This window comes from Furipterus horrens, unplaced genomic scaffold, assembly GCF_987537825.1.
Source record: "Furipterus horrens unplaced genomic scaffold, mFurHor1.1.pri manual_scaffold_11, whole genome shotgun sequence".
Lineage (NCBI taxonomy): Eukaryota > Metazoa > Chordata > Mammalia > Chiroptera > Furipteridae > Furipterus > Furipterus horrens.
Genome location: NW_028327181.1, coordinates 15,889,211 through 15,903,731, shown reverse-complemented (window position 1 = coordinate 15,903,731; position 14,521 = coordinate 15,889,211). Strand labels below are relative to the sequence as shown.

At 48.5% G+C, this 14,521-nt stretch overlaps 1 protein-coding gene and 1 pseudogene across 1 annotated transcript; both read left to right on the top strand.

Moving 5' to 3' along the window:
* The first annotated feature begins 2,577 nt into the window (after positions 1-2,577).
* On the top strand, positions 2,578-4,978 carry GAL3ST1 (galactose-3-O-sulfotransferase 1). The gene is made up of 2 exons (XM_090291630.1): positions 2,578-2,723; positions 3,539-4,978. The coding sequence occupies exons 1-2, from the start codon at positions 2,593-2,595 to the stop codon at positions 4,677-4,679; spliced, it is 1,272 nt and encodes a 423-aa protein (XP_090147756.1). The 5' UTR covers positions 2,578-2,592; the 3' UTR covers positions 4,680-4,978.
* Positions 4,979-6,829: 1,851 nt separating this feature from the next.
* LOC149997027 (polynucleotide 5'-hydroxyl-kinase NOL9 pseudogene) lies at positions 6,830-8,694 on the top strand (annotated as a pseudogene).
* Positions 8,695-14,521: the final 5,827 nt, after the last annotated feature.

Below are 14,521 nucleotides of genomic sequence, written 5' to 3'. Positions count from 1 at the left end.
GTCCTGGGCGGGGCCAGGCAGAGCCTGATTGGTGGTCTGGGAGGCTGGTCTGCCCCCTGCTGCCTGGCTTCCACCCTGGAGCTTCTGCCTCCAGCTTCCAAGGGTTCCAGAAAGTGCCCTGGTGAGGGAGGCTGCTCAAGGTGAGGTGAGGGGGAGATGGGGATTTTCTGAGGCAGGAATCCTAACCCTCCCCATTTTAAAGTCAGAGAAGCTGAGACCCAGTGTCCCACTCAGGGTTTGGGCCTGCGTCTGAGGCTGTGGCCTGACCCAGGGCTCTGCCCTGTTTTCCCTTGGGCCCTCAGGGAACAGAGGCCCATGGGGGCTCTTGAGGCATGGTGCAGGTTTGTACTGAGGGGGGGTGGGTTGGGGGGGAGTTGTAGGCACTCCTTGTTCAGGGGGCACACTCTGAGGTGACAAAGACAGGCCCAGACAGAACAGGGCCCTGGGCACTCAGGAGGGGAGCAGCTAACACTCTGTGTTAGTCGCTTTGCTTTGGTCCCTTTGTTTTGGTCACTTTGCCTGCCCCCCATCTCAGGAAGAGCCAGTGGGAGGGGCTACCAGCTCCACATGTTACACATGAAAACTGAGGCTCCAAAGGGTCTCTGTGATTGAAACACAGGCTAGGGTTTCCAGAGCCTGAGGTGGCCACCTCTCCTTCCTGGGGCCCCTCCAGGACCAGACTATTCTAGTAGGCTTACGCCACCTCACAAGCTTTCTGATCTATTATTTAAATACATTAAATATATTTTATTGTCTTTCGGATTAAAAAGGTCCTACAGCTCCTTTTAAAAATGCACCCATTACAGCCACGCAAAATATAGGAAAAGATTTCCACACAGACCCCTCCCCTAGCTTTGAAGAGAGGACCACTGTCAAAATTTAAAATACTACCCTCCAGTTGTGTCTTTCTGGGCTACATGTATATTTTCGCAAACACACATGTGGATTGGTGGGCACAGTGCTCTGGAAATCACAGTGTGTTTTTGAGCTGGTCCACTTAGCTCTGCCTTATTTTTATAAATGGGTACAAATGCCTCCATTTGGAAACAGGTCATAGTTTGTGTAATGGTCCCTGCTGATGGCAGCTAAGGTCACTTCTAAGTTTTTCTCTTTCTGACCAAGCCGCCGTGAACACCCTTGCATGTGTGACTCCGCCCAAGCGTTTCTGTAAAACGGTGGGAATTCGGAGAGCTTGTAGTTTGCTCCTTTGATGGAATGGCCCTCCAGAGGCTCTCCCGTGCTCTTGTCCACCCCCGACCTTGTCTGCCTTGCCCACTCGAGTGAACAGGGCTATGTCATTGTCATGAGGGAGGCCAAAGTCCCTCTTGTATAGTTTCTTCCTCTGCAGATTGCTTCGTATCTCCTTTCCTGTGTGGAGAAATTTCTAGACGATGAGCAGAGGACTCAGGGACTGTTGTGGTTGGTCGGGTGGGCCTGAGTGCCCCTTTTCTGGGAAGGGTTTGTGGGTCTCTTGAGTAATTTTTCCAGGAGGAAGTATGTGGGGTTCTCCCCCAGGCAGGTTATTTGGCCTCTGCCCCCAGGGATAGTGGGGACGTGCCAATGCGTGTCATTATGGGGCAGCATGCGTGACCTCTCGTGGCCTCAGGGGCCCAGGGCCCCATGCCACATGTGCCAGAACAGGAGTGGAAAGTTTTGTGCTTTGGCCTTGCAGCTAAGGGGAGGTGGGAAGGCCCCCTGAGTCCCAGCTCTCTGCCTGACCCATTACAGCTCATGCCTCATCCCCTGCTAATAGGGTTGCCACCCCACCCCAAAACCAAAACCAAACAAAAAACCAGGACACCCAGTTAAATTAGATTTGTAGATAAACTCTGAATATATTTTAGTGCAATATTTGGGACATACTTATATGTACTAAAATCAATTTTGTTGTTTCTCTGAAATTCAAATTTACCTGGGCAACCCTGCCTGCTGGCAACTAGAGAGGAGGGGGCGTGTGGGCAGAGGCCTGGCTGACATTATGACCTGAGCCTCTCCTTCCTCACTCTGAGCCTTAGTTTCTTCATCCGCCTCCCTGGCAGACCCAGGGGCCAGTGACGAGATGAGGAGCCTCAGCTCGTCACTGGGCAGCTGGGAAGGGTGACACAGGGGACTAGTGGGAATGGCTGGGCTTTTGAAAGGTGAGGGACTCATGGCCTCTCCCGCTCCCTGTAGACAGCCCTGGCCCCAGGCCTCGGGGGACAGGCAATGGGACAGGGTCTTATTTTCCTCCTTAGGAAATGATTTCAATGAAACCGAAAAAGCTATAACCAGTAAACTAATGAACACCCATGTACCCACCCCACCACTCAGCTTAAAAATTAAACCTGAACCAGACAGTAGAAACTTCTCCCTGCCCCCGCTCCAGCTTCTCTCTGTGTTGGCTTTACCAAGTATGTCTGCAGCCCTGTCGCTGTGTCTCTCCACGTGTTTATCTCTGTCTGGACCTTGCTGGGGGCGCCGCAGAGCTAGCGAAGGCAGGGCCCAATATTAAAGGCTGCCCCTTAACCCTGCCAGGCCTGGGGCAGTGCTGGGTACTCCGTGGGGCTGGCCTTCTGACGCTTGCTCTGCTCTGTGCCCCTACAGGTGTCCGAGATGCCGCCTCCTCAGAGGAAGCGCTGGGAGTCCATGGCCAAAGGGCTGGTGCTGGGAGCACTCCTCACCAGCTTCCTGCTGCTGCTGTACTCGTATGCTGTCCCTCCGCTGCACGCTGGCCTGCCCTCCACGTGAGTGGCCCTCCTGGGTGACCAAGGGGTGAGGGTGGGAGTGGGGGTGAGGGGACACCCTGCACCACGCTATGCTGGGCAGAAACTCCACTGCGGACAGAACTCACTGTGTAACCCTGGGTCTCAGTGTCCTCATCTGCGAAGTGGGTGTAGTAACAGAGCCTGCCTTACGCAGCATGAGAATCAGATGACACTGCCTGTGTACGGGGCTTGGATTATCGTTACCTGAGGCTCCAACAGGGCTGGGAGGTGACCCCAAGAGCACTCAAATGGCACAGGACCTGGATTCAGACTAGGGTCTGTTTGCCTCCGAGCCTGGCTCCTAACCCTGAGGATATCTCACCTCCCCGTGGGGCTGCTCAGCCTAGGCCTGGCACAGCCCGTGCCCTTAGTTGGGCGGTATTAAGTTGAACTAGAGGAAATTCCTGATAACTGACGATTTTTGGTCAAAAATGGACCATTTTTGGCCTGCAAAATGTCACATGGTTCAACCTAATGACAACTCATGATAAATGGACGAGGACACAGTGGCCACAAATGACAGCAGCATGCCTGTCTCACTTGGACCTCACACCAATACCAGGAATAGAGTCTGTTATTTTCCCCATTCCATAGGTGAGGAACGTGGGGCCAGAGAGGCCAAACCACCGGCCCAGGCATTGCAGCCTGGAGGGAGGCCCATCTGGTCCCCATCCTGGCTCCCCCATGACCTCTATCCCCAACGAACCTGCTGTCTAGACACCAGGGCCCAAGGTTCTGACACCTAAGGGTCCCAGCAGCCCCTGAGGCTCTCCCCACCATTCTGTGCCCAGCAGGACCCCGGAAGGTATAGCATCCTGCTCTCCAGCCTCCGGCGAGCCAGAGATGGTGACCGCTGCTAACGGCTCATCTGGAGGGTGCCAGCCACAGCGAGACATCGTGTTCATGAAGACACACAAGACCGCCAGTAGCACGCTGCTCAACATCCTGTTCCGCTTTGGCCAGAAGCACGGGCTCAAGTTCGCCTTCCCCAATGGCCGCAACGACTTCGACTACCCGGCCTTCTTCGCCCGCAACCTGGTGCAGGACTACCGCCCGGGCGCCTGCTTCAACATCATCTGCAACCATATGCGCTTCCACTACGAGGAGGTCCGGGGCCTAGTGCCACCTAATGCCACCTTCATCACTGTGCTCCGTGACCCCGCCCGCCTCTTCGAGTCCTCCTTCCACTACTTCGGCTCGGTGGTGCCCTTTACCTGGAAGCTTTCCGGCCAGGACAAGCTGGCCGAGTTCCTGCAGGACCCCGACCGCTACTACGACCCCAACGGCTACAATGCTCACTACCTCCACAACCTGCTCTTCTTCGACCTGGGCTATGACAGCAGCCTGGACCCCAACAGCCCGCAGGTGCAGGAGCATATCCTGGAGGTGGAGCGCCGCTTCCACCTGGTGCTCCTGCAGGAGTACTTTGACGAGTCCCTGGTGCTACTCAAGGACCTGCTGTGCTGGGAGCTGGAGGATGTGCTCTACTTCAAGCTCAATGCCCGCCGCGCCTCCGCCGTGCCCCGCCTGTCAGGTGAGCTGTACCAGCGTGCCACGGCCTGGAATGTGCTGGATGCCCGCCTCTACCGCCACTTCAATGCCAGCTTCTGGCAAAAGGTGGAAGCGTTTGGGCGGGAGCGCATGGCCCGCGAGGTGGCTGCCCTGCGACGGGCCAACGAGCGCATGCGGCGCATCTGTATCGACGGGGGTCACGCTGTGGATGCCACCGCTATCCAGGACTCGGCCATGCAGCCCTGGCAGCCGCTGGGTGCCAAGTCCATCCTGGGCTACAACCTCAAGAAGAGCATTGGGCAGCGGCATGCACAGCTCTGTCGTCGCATGCTCACGCCTGAGATCCAGTACCTGATGGATCTCGGCGTCAACCTCTGGGTCACCAAGCTCTGGAAGCTCATTCGAGACTTTCTGCAGTGGTGACATCCTGTCCATCCAGTGCCCCACCCACCCACCTGCTCGCTCGATGACGAGAGGTGGGCAGGGACCTGCTGGCCTTCCCCAATCCCCTCCTGGTGCCACCTCGGTCCCCGGGGTAAGGTAGGGCCGCTGCGGGGATGCAACTGGCCAGGACTGGGCCCAAAGCATACAGAGAGGGCCTGAGATCAGTATTTAATTAATTATACCAGTTTTGAAATTAAATCCCCTTTCCTGTTCTACTTCCTGCCTCCCCTTAAAGGGGAGACTTCAGAAGTAAAGGCATTTGATGTTGTTTTTGTTAATCAGCCTCAGTTGTGGTGACTGGCGGGCCCAGGTTGGGGGTAACTGGTGGGGACTGGGGACCCCAAGAGAGCATGGTGTGTGAATGTATCTGTGGGACAGAGTCCCATGGTGTGGCAAGGACTTAGTGTGCACCAAAATTTGTGTGTTACATGCTGAAGCCCTGTGTGGTTGAAGGACTACCACAAGCCACCAGGACCTGGAAGATTTTGTGTGTGTGTGTGTGTGTGATCATCCAGGGGACTATACCAGTTGCTTACTCCAAATGATCACTGGTTATGTGCCTAGCACTGGGCTAAGTACTTTGTGAGTATTTTCTCAGTTCATCTTCATTGGAAATCGGCGATATGGGGACTGTTCCTATCTCATGCTAGAGGTGAGGGAAAGTCACTTGGCCAAGATCACGCAGCAAGTAAGTGATAGCACCAGAGCAAGAACTGGATTAGACTGAGTGTGTGGCCACATGGAGATAGAGTCCAAGTGTGTGTGTGTGTGTGTGTGTGTGTGTGTGGGACAAGGAGTTGGGGAGCCCTTGGTGGGACAAGGAGCAGCAGGCCCTGGGCCCAGGCTACAGTTTTCTTGTACAATTTCATTCTCACGATAACCCTTTGAGGCGGGCATAGTAACTCTCCCATTTTGCAGATGTGGGAAGTGACATTCTGAGAGGGGAAGGGACTTGCCCAAGGTCACATATCAAACCCAGAACTAACCCATCTCCCTGGGACCCTAAACTCCTTCCATCTCCAGATCCTGTTTACCCCATATTTGCCTGTCCCTTTTCCCCCACTGACCACTCCAGGATGCCTCACCCTCTGCTTGGGCTCCTACAGCCCCGAGTTCCCCCTTCCACCCTAGACTCAGTTTATTAACCCAAACACTATTTAGTATTCATCGGCTATTTGCTATGCCCCCAGCCCTGAGCTGGCCCCAATCATACAGCAATCAGGAAGTTGGCCTGGGCTCCTGTTCAGAGAGGCAGCCAAGCAACCAAGGCACATCAGGTATGGCCAACCAGAGTGTGGATACATCTACTCTAGCCACCTGCCTTCCTCAGTCTCTCTAGGGGGTCAAGGGCCCTTTCCAGGACTCTTGGGTCTCTAAGCAGGGGCCAGCAAGATGTGAAAGGCAGAAACCACAGTGTGACTGTTGGAGACCTGTCTTTTTTCCAGGCTCCAAGACAAGTGCTTGCACACCTTATTAGAATATTTACAACATTCCAGTTTTATAGACCAAAGCTCAGAGAGGTTAAGTGACTTACCCAAGGTCACACAGCTAATTAGTGCCAAAGCCAGAATGCAAAGCCAGATCAATCATCTCTTAACCCCTCCCTGGGCTTGAGTCAATCTTTCACGTGGAAGTGAGCTTCTGGTCCAAGAAGGGTGGCAAGGGATTAGGGTGACCAAGTGTCTGTTTCTGGGGACCATCCCAGTTTTAGCCTGACATCCTAGGAAATTCCTCAGTCTGGGGCAACCAGGACAGTGGGTCAGCCTGGGAGCAGTTTGACCCCACCAGCCCCGGGAGCCATTTCATTGCCTGTACCCCTCATTAACGTTCTTTGCAGCAAGAAATAAGGATACCCTTGAAGACTTGATTTAATTCATATGGAGAGAACTAAGCAAAAATGAATAAATAAAACTGACAATAGCTTAAGACTATTCTCAGGAAAAGACATTAGTGACCCCAAATTCATGAGATGATTTTCTTTCCTTTTTATTAATTAAAGTTAGATGTCACTTAATGCAATACAATAACATCCTGGGTGGGTTTGTAGGAACCCCAAAATTATATTTCCTTGGACACTTAAGGGCCTAGAAATGCCAATGATAATATTATTATATTATTTTAAAAAGTAAATGTATTTAAACAAAAAACAATTCACCTATTTCTCCAGTCCCCACCTGCTGCTGCTTGAGCAGGGTTTTACTTTTAGAGGGATATGTCGTGTGGCTTGCCTTCACGGCCAAGTGCAGGTATTTGGTTTTACCATTAGCCAAGATCAGCCTTCCCAGGATCTTCTCCACCTGCTCCTGCTCTCGCCTCACTAACAGTGCAGTTCATCATCCGCTCCTGAGAAAAGCAAGGGGGTGAAAGGAAAGCCCGAGCTTTGTTCAGATCTCACCTTAACTGGATGACAGATGTTGTTTGATGAAGAATTTTCTCCTCTGTGTTCCGTTGTGATGCTAGAAAATCTGAAAACCTCCACTGTAAACTTCATAATCAGCTACCCAGGCTTATCTTACATTTTCATACAAGAAAGTCCCACTCTCTAGGTCAATTCTAAGTATTTGGCCTTTGGGTCTGTTGGCATTAGAAAAGAGGAGGAGGAGGGAAATATGGCCTTCGTTTAAGTGACCGTGCCCTTTCAGCCCTGGAAGAGTTAGTCAACGTCTCTTGTGACGTTGTCATTTTGCCCTGTCACTCTGGTTTGTGGATCTCGGGATGCTGGAAAGGCAACATTTAATAGATACCTGATTAACCGGTTGTTAAATAATTTTCCTATGTTGACTATTTGGAATGTGACCTGAGACAGACAGAATTTACTCCTCCAGGATGTGTTTCTTGACTTAATATTACAGAACCAATTCTCGGATCACCTTTTCACCCACCAGAGGACATCACAAAAAATGGTATATTTCGGGAAACCTGTTTGTAAAAACAACTATGAGAATTACATTAAGATGATAAATTATGTGTTCAGCTCCTACAAGACAGAGTCCCTTTTTATCTGCAACACAATGGCTGGGTGACCGATGGGCTTTTGCTTCTCATTGATCTGATCCGATTGCTGTCTCCCAGCCACGTCGTTCAGGTCAGTTCTGGCTGAAGTAAATACATGCCAAACCTCTCCTGTGACTATATAGATGACATCAATGGCTTGTACACAAAAAGCAAATCCAAAGTCAGAAACAAAGTTTTCCACCTGGCAGACTTTGCAGAGAATTTAAAATTTGCTGACAAAGAAAAGAGGGTCTGGTTGTTATTTACTGGACATAAACTGATGTGCTTCCAGTTAGCTGGCCTTTGTGTTTAGAAAACACTCCAAGCAACAGAGACTCGTGTAACAGAGTGCTGCGTGACTTGGTGGTGTTAGGTAACCTTGGCCAACTGCAACCCCCAGTGCGGAAACGGCTTTATCCCTCACGTGGTCTGACATTCTGTCAGGTCCCTTCCAATGCAATTCGCTCTGGATTATTCACGCCAATATCACTCCTACCCGTGTACTGCATGCTGGGAATGCCAGATCCTGGATGATGTCAGAGGCTATGCAAATGGGCCCGTCCTGCTTGCCCAGCCTCCAATCTGCCATTGTCTGGGGTTTGGAATTTGTAGAGGGATTGACATGAAAAAGAGGCTTTATCACATCCTCACTCCTGTGCCCCTGGAAGAGCTAAGAAACATGAATTGTTTGCTGGTCAGAGCCATTTCCACTCCACAGCATGTCTTCAGCAGCTAGCGCGGGCTCCAAGGCATAAAACCTTACACCACCACAGATTATAATCTCAAACTTCCTGGAGCATCAGAGAAAACTGGAGCAAGAGGAACTGAGGAAATGTTCAAAGAGAAACTACACCCAAAATTTAAACTCTATCGAAAAACAAACCAATGTTTTTAATAAGGGAAGGAGCTTAAAGACTGATGTGGTTTTGTGGCTGCGAACAGCAGTGCCCTTATGTTGGAAACTATTTCCTATATAACTTATGGATGTACTTGCAGTAAATTTAAGTCCCTTCTTTAAGCTACATGACCTAGTTTTATGCTAGTCTGCTGTATATGCTTAATCACATGTGATTTTTATTTTCTAAAGCAGCAGGGAAAACATTGTATGCCATTGAAACAAAAAATATGGTTGATTCCTCAAAAAAAAGGTATTCAAAGACCTGGTTGTTGGAATCTGGATAAAAATAGGGAGACTGGAGCCACAAACATGTACCAAGGAGGACGGAAAGTGGCCAGTGGGATCGCAAATGTAACAGGATGTTGGAACCGCACCTTGATCCTCCCTTGTGATGGCCATGGGGGCAGGGACCCTGCCAGTGGGGTCTGCCTGCCTCTGGTCACAGCCCCGTGGTTGTTCCCATCCCCTGATCATGTGATGCTAGGTTCTCCTCTACTCCTGTGAGTCAAGTGTTAAAAGATCATGTTTGGTCTTTGAGTTAATCAGGTTTAGCAGATGGGAGTTTGAACTCAAGGGCTCTTCTCCTTCTCCTTCTCCTTCCCCTCCTCCTCCTCTTTCTTCTTCTCTAATGGTTTTATGCTGCAAAAATTGCTTTCAAATCCAGGAGGCCTCTACTGGGGCCTCTTTCAAACTAGATTTGTCCTAATTGACCCCACATCTGAGACTGAAGACACAACCTGCGCAGAGCTGGACACCATGCTGTCTGGAAGAAGGCCTGGCAGGGCAGCTCTCCTGAAAAAGGCCCATTCTTGCCTTTGGGTGGCTGGACCTGAACTTGTACTTATGGACAACTCTGTGCCATTTAGCGCTTTCTCCTAGGCGTACAGGAAGCTGGTGATGATGCCATTCTCCCAGATAGCTTTGGGAAAAAATGGTGGAAACCTATTCTTCCTCTTCTCCCTGGAGGTCACGATCCGTTGTTCTGCAAGGCTGAAAGTGGTTTTGGTAAACACGGATGATCAGTCTGGGTCATACCATTTCTGTGTTCAAGATGGTGAGATACTTACTGAGGCAGAATTTCAAACAGTACTGTGAATTTCAACTTCTTTTTTTAAAATATATTTTATCGATTATGCTATTATAGTTGTCCCAATTTTCTCCCTTTGTCCCCCTCCACCTGGTATACCCCTTCCCCCCAGCAATCCCCCCCCTTAGATCATGTCCATGGGTCGTGCATATAAGTTCTTTGGCTTCACCCTTTCCTATGCTATTCTTAATATCCCCCTGTCTATTTTGTACCTACCTATTATGCTTCTTAATCCCTGCACTATTTCCCCATTTCTCCTCCTTCCCCCTCATAGCCAATAATACTCCATATGATTGATCTCCGTATCTATGATCCTGTTCCTGTTCTGGTTGTTTGCTTAGTTTGTTTTTTAGATTCAGTTGTTGATAGTTGTGAACTTGTTGCCATTTTAATGTTCATAGTTTTGATCTTCTTCTTTTTCTTAAATAAGTCCCTTTAACATTTCATATAATAATGGCTTGCTGATGATGAACTCCTTTAGTTTTAACTTCTCTAGAAAACACTTTTTCTGTCCTTTGAGTCTAAATGATAGCTTTGCTGGATAGAGTAATCTTGGTCGTAGGCCCTTGCTTTTCATCACATTGAATACTTCTTGCCAACTTCTTGCCAGTCCCTTCTTGCCTGCAAAGTTTCTTTTGAGAAATCAGCTGACAGTCTTATGGAAACTCCTTTGTAGATAATCTCTTCTTTTCTCTTGCTGCTTTTAAGATTCATTCTTTATCTTTACCTTTAGCATTTTAATTATGATGTGTCTTGGTGTGGTCCTCTTTGGGTCCAACTTGTTTGGGACTCTGTTTACTGGACTTGTATGTCTATTTCCTTCACCAAATTAGGGAAGTTTTCTTCCATTATTTTTTCAAATAAATTTTCATTTTCTTGCTCTTCCTCTTCTCCTTCTGGCATCTCTATGATTTGGATGTTGGCACTTTTGGAGCTGTCCCAGAGTCTTCTTATTTTCTCCTCATTTTTTTGAATTCCTGTTTCTTCTTGATGCTCTGGTTTAATCCTTATTTCTTCCTTATGTTCCAAATCGTTGATTTGAATCCCAGCTTCCTTCCCTTCACTGTTGGTTCCTGTGGATTTTTCTTTATTTCACTTAGTGTAGCCTTTATTTCTTCCCTTATGCTTTTGTCATACCCAATGAGTTCTTCGATCATCCTGATAATCAGTGTTTTGAACTCTGCATCTGGTAAGTTGGCTATCTCCATTTTGTTTAGCTCTTTTTCTGGGATTTTGTTCTGTTCTTTCATTTGGGCCATATTTCTTTGTCTCCTCAGTTTGGCAGCCTCCTGTTGTTTGTTTCTGTGTATTAGGTAGAGCTGCTTTTACTCCCTGTCTTATTAGCATGGCCTACATAGAAAAGGCACCAGTCTGGATGAATGTGGCTTCTTTAAATCCTTGGTTGTCAGACTTCCATAAAGCTCAATTCTCTGATGGTTCTGGGTGTTATTTGTTTTGAGGTCCGGTTGTAATTTTTTCTGTAGTTGTGCAAGGAGGTGAAGCATGTATACCTATGCCTCCACCTTGACCTGAAGCCAGATGAATTCCAGCTTCTTAACAGGTTATGTTGAAGGAGGTTATTAGGATGTGTGAGTTTTAACCTCTGTATTCATTTAAATCATTGATTAGCATTGTCTTTAAGTACTCGGTATCTCATAGAAGCACAGACTTACAAATTTTCACAGGAGCCCTTGTCACCCTCCTGAGTGAGTTTTGGTATCCTAAAGACCATTTAAGATCTACCTTTTTAGTTGCCTCTTATTTATATCTAAATTTAGCTCATACAAGTCTTTCTATCTTGTCCTTGTAAAAAATTTTAAGACAATCTATCACCATCAACTTTTTGCTTCCTTCCCCACCCAGTTCCTTGTATCTTCATATTATTCCCTATAGATCATTAGCAGCAAGTCTCAGAACTGCCCTGTCATTTGCCTTTTCATTAAATCCAGGCTTGCCTTTAGTCTCATTTCCTGCAGGTGTTCAAGGTTACAGCCTTCAGTCCCCATGAAATGTTGCCATTAGAGGGAGCTGTCAGCCCTTGGTCAGAGGGCCAGACGGGCTAGAGCTGGCTGAGGAGCCTGTATAGGCCTTTCTTAGAGAATTCAAAAGTCGAGGAGATGTGGGTCCGTGGTCAGCTCCAGGGTGTGCTGGTCAGTCCGACAACACTTAGTGTTGACCTTGAATGTCCATTTGATTGTCAATATTAATGGTTTGGGCTTGTTATTTCTACAGACTATTGTGGTTCAAGATGGGTAGGAATGAGTCTGCTTTGAAGATTCTATTCTTAATCATTTGTGTGTGTGATTTCCAAAGTAGTATATATTTATTTTGAGGAAATTAAAGAAATATGTGACTTAGAATGTGAAAACCCTTTGCTGCCAATTTTGTGATTCTTTAAAGTCAGTTTTTAAAAAAGAGATCCATTTACAGGAAACATAGATATGAAAATAAATGACAAGATTCTAAAAAAAGAAAAAGAAAAAAAGTATGAGGTCTCCAAGGGTCTCTGCTGCTTGTAGCTTGCAGGATCCATGCTGTTCTTGCTACACTGGGCAGCAGGGTGTGCCATGGTGCCAAACTTGGTCTTGGTCAGCTCTGACATTTCTGTCCAGCTGGGGGCATCCACGGTGACCGATCATCTGTAGGCCTGACATGGCTGCCCCTGGGAAAAATTCAGTGGGACCACCCCACCTGTTCCTCTCTGTTATAGGTTGAATTGTAGCCTCTAAAAAGATATGTTGAAGTGCTAACCTCCCCAGTTCCCTGTAACTGACCTTATTTGGAAATACAGTTTTTGCAAATGTAATCAAGATGAGGCCATGAGGGTGGGCCCTAATCCAACATGACTGGTGTTTTTATAAGCAGTGGAAATGCCATGTGAAGACAGAGATGTAGGGACAACGCCAAGTAGGTAAGAGCAGAGCCTGGTATGATGCAGCTGCAAGCCAAGTCAATGGCCACCTCCAGAAGCTTAATGAGGCAAAGAAGGATTCTACCTGAACTTTCAGTGGGAACATGGCACTACTGACACCTTGATTCCAGACTTCTAGCCTCTAGAACTGTGAAAGAATAAATCGCTGCTGTTTGAAGCCACGCTAACCCTAACCCTAAGCAGCCCCTGGACACTAACACATTCTCCATTCCCTCTCCTGGACCACCACCTCACTTCCCTTCCCCAGGCCCAACCCTACAAGACACGCTCCCCCTGCAGCCAGAGTGTCCTCTGCTTGGAGCCCTCCACGCCCCCCCCCCCCCCACCTTGGGAAGGAGTCCTGCAGCTGAATGCATCTGTGGCTTTGCACATGCTGTTCCCTCTGTCACGAGGTCCCCTTCCCTTTGCAGGCCTAATGCTGCTATATGTTTTCAAAGCAAGCTCCGCTGTCTCCTGGGCATTCTTCCCTGATACCCGAGCCCCCAGGCTAGTTTGGGGCCTCCATGTCCCCTGTCTCAGTTTGCTCACCCAGGGCCAGAACTGCGGACTTGCTTGTTCGTGAGCTCCCAACAGTGGACTTCTCCGGGACTGGGTCTTATTGACACAATCAGCCTATAGTGCCCAGGCCAATGCCTGGTACACATTTAACTCTTAATAAATGTTGAAAAACAGGTGATAAAAAGGAAGGAAAGAAGGAAGCCCTTCAAATGAGCCCAGACCGGGGATTGAACCTACAAATTTTTGGTATACAAGACTCGTCGTCGGCAGCCGTCCGTCTCGAGAGACGATGGTGTAGCTTCTTAAGAGTCTATCTGCACCGCCGAGAATGGTTGTGCAGTCCGACTCGGGAGTGACACGGTATCTGTCTCCTCCCATGTTAAATCAACATCTTGCGATGACACTGGAAGTGTCCTCTCCAGTGAAGCTGAAGCTACAGAGCCTGGGCAGGGTGATATGGAGGGTCTGCTGTTGCCCATGCAGCAGACCACCCCTCTCTTCGCAGCTGAAGGGTCCAAGGGAAAGACGGAGTCAATACAGCTTGGCTTCAGGTGCGCCGCAGGAGTTGCCGGTGTTGACTACAACGTCAAACCGCCTTAGGGACTCCGGCTCCGGATTTTCTGTCGGGGTTTACTCCCTTAGCCTTTCCCCTGAGGAGGTATGCCGCAAGGCAGCGGAGGTTTTTTGGAGTCAGAGTTTTCCTTCTCTGGGTATACAAGACTATGCTCCAACCAACTGAGCCACCCAGCCACGGCTGTCCATTAATGATTTAAAAGACTCTTGCCATCTTTAAAAATTGAAAAGTATATTTATTATTGTTTTACATGACTTCTTTTCTGACTAGTGAGATTAAAAATTTTTAATGCTTTAATTTTTTGTTTATTGCCTCCTGGTATCTTTTGTTTATTTTCTAGAAAAGTATTTTTCTTATTGATTTATAAGTGCTCTTTACATATTTACCTTTGCTGTCATATTTGTGGCGCTTTCCCAAGTTTGTAGTTTGCCTGTTATTTTTAATTTTTGACTCAATAATGTTGTCACATTTGGGGGGCCTTTCCCTTGATTTCTCATTGCTTTTATGCTTAAGTAGGCCATACCTATCCTAGGGGATGTGGGCGTTCGCCTCTGCTTTCTTCCACTTTGTTCCCATCATGCCCTTATTCCTTGGCCTGTGAACCACCCTTTCTACCTCAGAGCATTTTGATGGGGGTGGAGCTGAAACAAGCTTGGTCCCCAGTTCTGAAGGTGCTGGAGCTGCAGGAACTGAAGTCAGGGGATGACTTCAATCACCAAGGGAAATGGAAGCCCAGGTCAGAGGCAGCCTATCTTCAGTCTCAGGTTCCAGGAGGGACTGGTCTGAGTCCCTACCAAGATAGCCCTGTGGGCCAACACCTGGACAGATGGGGGCAGGG

Bases quoted from the DNA above. Each gene is read 5' to 3' on its own strand.
- GAL3ST1 (XM_090291630.1), top strand. From the start codon at position 2,593: ATGCCGCCTCCTCAGAGGAAGCGCTGGGAGTCCATGGCCAAAGGGCTG. The intron at 2,724-3,538 runs GTGAGTGGCCCT...TGTGCCCAGCAG, and splicing joins CACGCTGGCCTGCCCTCCAC to GACCCCGGAAGGTATAGCAT.